We start from the raw sequence: 3,926 nt of genomic DNA, 5'->3' as shown, positions 1-3,926 counted from the left end.
ACCTCATCTCTGTCCTTTTGGAATAAATTGAAGAGTCATAGGTATAGGAGCCCAAAGTGCTCAATAGAAAGTGTGAAATAATGATGATGCAAAATACATAATGTGTATTATCTTTAAACTTGGCTCAAATGTTATTTCAAACAGATTTTGGGAAAAGGGGCCATTTTGAAATTGTTTGTTTTTGCATATTTTGACTTACATTATCTTATTATCTGTTGTTGAAAGCTAAAACGTTTCTAGGAAACTAACCGTGTATAAATAGGATTTTGTCTGACTGACTAGAATACAACAAAAACGTGTAAGAGAGTCATTAAACAGTGAAGCTTTAGCGGGTGAAAAAAATGGGCAGGGACCTTGATGGACAGTTTGAACTGAGGCAAGTATTCAGAACATTAACACCTATTAAAACTTTAAAAACAAATTATGGATTTTAATTTAAAAAATTGAATAAAACAGCCTTAAAATGTATGAATAAGGCTTTTCTCTCACACGTGCAAATGACAGAAAAGTACAACAAACAAAATGTAAAAACTCCTAATAAATCTTTAATTTGAGCTGTTTGTACAATTGACAAATTACATTAAAACATCTATTTTTTTTTTTAAATGTCTAGTATATTACACCTCCCCCCTCTGGCTAGCAGGTTAGGGATACTGGTAAACCCAAACATACAATGCAATGGAAATAAAGCTGCATATAATGGTACATACTACACTTATATCAATGTACAGTGTTTACATAAAATACATCAGAGGAAAAGAAAGCATCCACGCGGATGTATTTATAGGTGAAGCACAAGCCTGGAGAGGTGGCGTCACATCAAACCAACATTTACATTCAGCCTCAGCACAGTCTGTGAGGTGAAATGCTGCAGGTGCACCGTTCTGCTGGAGTACAAAAATAGATTACAGTGATGCACTAACAACTGGCTTCTTTCTTAAAGTGTTCACTTTATTTTGTTGTTTTACACATCCTGACAGTTGTTTGGAAGTGGATGTAAGGTTGATTCTCGATGAAATAAAGTTATGACACATATGTAACAGGTACTGTATAGTGACATTAAAATAGTACATCACCATGGCTGTTTTTTTTTTTTTTTTAAAAAAAGAAATAAATAGAGAGAAGCATTTGGTTTAATATCAAAGGAAACTGCTACAAAATACCAAATCTGAAGATGTAAAACTCTAACAAAACTACATCTATGGCAGGCCTTACTCACCCTTTGAACTGTTTCTATTTCTTAAATCCAGTATTGTCCAGTAATGCAGTGCCAGTCTTAAAAAAAGCACAAATTTAAGGCACTGTTGGGTTGTCCGCTGCCTACTGCAGCAGATTTTGAACATTTTGAAATGTGCATCATTTGTACAATTTCACACTGCAAATACTGAATCCAACTTTCAATTCACTGCATTTAAAAAAAAAAAAAAAAAAAAAAATGTAATTACGTCATAGCATCTCCTGGATTCTTAGCGTTTTTTTTTTTATCTGAGTACACGGATGCTGTAAAAACACACAAGCAAATCAGGAATCCCTAAGTTCAGTAAACTCTCCTTACAGGGAGGGGCTGGCAGGGTGGTGGGGGGTTGGGATGTTTAGAATTGAGTATTACAAACTTGTCAACATTCTCACAGTACTCCTTATGACAAAAAAAAAAAAAAACAACAAAAAAAAAAAGCGTGGTAGCATCGTTTACGAGGCCAGTGGAGACAGAATCAGGCTCCGTCGTGACGGGAAAACATCTGTGAGGTGAGCACAGATTCTGAAACAGTCCTGACTTCCCTGACACACACCACTCATTCAGAACAGGCGTGGAAATCCAATTCAATGAGAAAGGGGGTGGTTGCACCACAACTTGAAAGAGGTAAATAATAAATATAATAAGTGGTAATAATAACTTGGGGATATATTGGATTATATCTGCAGTAGAAAGTTTCAGGTGACTGTTAAAAAAAGGTTACACTCCCTGATTTTGTTATATCGCTCAAACGTTGAGGGTAATGGGAGCTCTGCTGGATGCCATAACAAAACCAAGGACAAAGGGAAAGAAAGCCCATACATGGAATACATGGAGCAAACAACACACACACACACACACAGCGGCTGAATCGGCATTCTACCACCTGAACTGTTCTGTGTGTGTGTGCATCTGTGCTATTGCGGCCTCTCTGGGAGTGTTTGCCTCTGGATACAGATGTACTCTGCTGTGGTACGTGAGCAGCAAAGGAAAAAAAAAAAAAAAAAAAAGTGAGCTTATGCTTTGCTTTTTAATACAGAAGATGTAATAAAGCTTGTGCCACCATTCACATGTATTTACAGGACACCCTCTGCAAATCTGTCCATGCCTTCCTCGCTTGACTAAATAATAATAATAATCAAGAATAATAATAATAATAATAATAATAACAAGGAGTACATCGAACATCTTCAGGAAAAAAGAAATCAACATCCACACTGTTGTATTGAAAGCTTACATAGAGGCATACTCTGAAATAGAGGCATACGCTGAAACATGCAGCCGTTTTCATACAGTTCCCAAATGAATTCCATCATGGGATCAGTTAGTTACACTGTGGAGGAGGAGGAAGAGGAGGAGGAAGAGGAGGAGGAGGGAGGGTCGGAGTATCTGCACACATCTTAAATATTCCAGAAGAGCTTCGCTTCCTTGTTAAATCCATGACATTTCTAATACAAAGATTATAGAAAACAAACACTGCAACGCTGAACAGCTTTTCTTGCAAAGATCCTGTGTTGAAAAAAAAACAAACAAACAAATAAAAAAAAAAAGAAGGAGGAAAAAAAAAAAAAAAAGCTCTCCCACGGCACAGACTTAAAGTCTTCCCCGTTATAAAGCAGTGAAGGAGCAGCAGCAGACTGGTGCTGTGCTGCTGGGAGGGCACAGAAGAGAACGCTAAATCTAATGCTTTAATGGTGATCTCATGAGAAGCCTGAAGAGTTGGCTGAGCCGTGGTGCTGCAGGCTGGGCGTAGTGTCCGCGGTGCTTGTGGTGTTCGGGTGGAGGAGGCTGGAGGCCTTCAGGGGCGTGTTGCAGCCCTGTGCCTGCGGGAAGCGCTGGTGGTATCGGTCCAAACGCAGATACTTTACTGTCACCAGCTTACCTGTCAGAACGGAAACACGTGAGACCGTCACTACAGCGCTCTGTAACACATGCAGATAATCATCACATTAGGAGGTAGTGAGTCAGCCGCTGCATGCTGGGATGCTACGTTTTGTTTTGGATCTGTCTTCTCCCAAAACCCTCCACATACTGGTGCTGTGATCTGCTCTGTGGTGGAGATGCTGATGGAGGAAGAGCAGCTGCACTAAGAAATTCTCCATCCCCTTATTTGACTGTTCCATGCTCATCACTCAAGTGGACAGGCAAATAATACAGTTGGAGTAGAGTGTTCTTGATTTTAGAAATTAAAAACAGTGGCTCTATAGGTCTGATTAAAGGTCCCATACAGTATAAAGGTAGATGTGCATGTGTTGTTTGATTATAAAGCAGGTCTAGATTCTATATTAATACTGCGAAAGTATCAAAGCGCTCAGTCCACAGAGAAATGCACACAGCCTGTATTCAGAAACTGAGCCTTAAAACCAGCTGCCAGAACTTCTGTTAATTTGTGATGTCACAATAAAGCAGTCGCTGCTCTCAGCCATGCCCCAAGCCCCGCCCACTCGGAACCACCATCCAACCTTGTGGGATTTGGTTTCTCTGAGTGTTTACCTGAAATCTGCTATATTTTTATTGGATCACTCCGAAAACAGTCAGCCAATCAGAAGAGAGGCTCAGAGCCTCCTCTCTTCTGATTGGCTCACCGACCTGTTGTTACTAGAGCTCCAGAGAGAAGCCTGAGAGAGGAGATGTAAAACTACATTGAGATGGTTTTTGGTTCTTAAAACCACAAATATGTCTTCTTATGGAT

At 39.5% G+C, this 3,926-nt stretch overlaps 1 protein-coding gene across 1 annotated transcript in view; it reads right to left on the bottom strand.

The window, feature by feature from the left end:
* Positions 1-525: 525 nt before the first annotated feature.
* lemd3 (LEM domain containing 3) overlaps positions 526-3,926 on the bottom strand; it is a 15,874-nt gene continuing 12,473 nt past the window's right edge. Inside the window, exon 10 of the mRNA XM_087174997.1 lies at positions 526-3,116. Within this exon, the coding sequence (XP_087031123.1) occupies positions 2,935-3,116 (182 nt within the window). The 3' untranslated portion in view covers positions 526-2,934. The remainder of the gene's footprint in view (positions 3,117-3,926) is intronic.

Source organism: Seriola lalandi, unplaced genomic scaffold (assembly GCF_002814215.2).
Source record: "Seriola lalandi dorsalis isolate HSWRI2012SDOR001 ecotype SW California unplaced genomic scaffold, Sedor1 jcf7180002054407, whole genome shotgun sequence".
In the NCBI taxonomy this organism is placed as follows: Eukaryota; Metazoa; Chordata; class Actinopteri; order Carangiformes; family Carangidae; genus Seriola; species Seriola lalandi.
The sequence above is the reverse complement of the archived record's forward strand: the minus strand, read 5'-3'. Positions and strand labels throughout refer to the sequence as shown.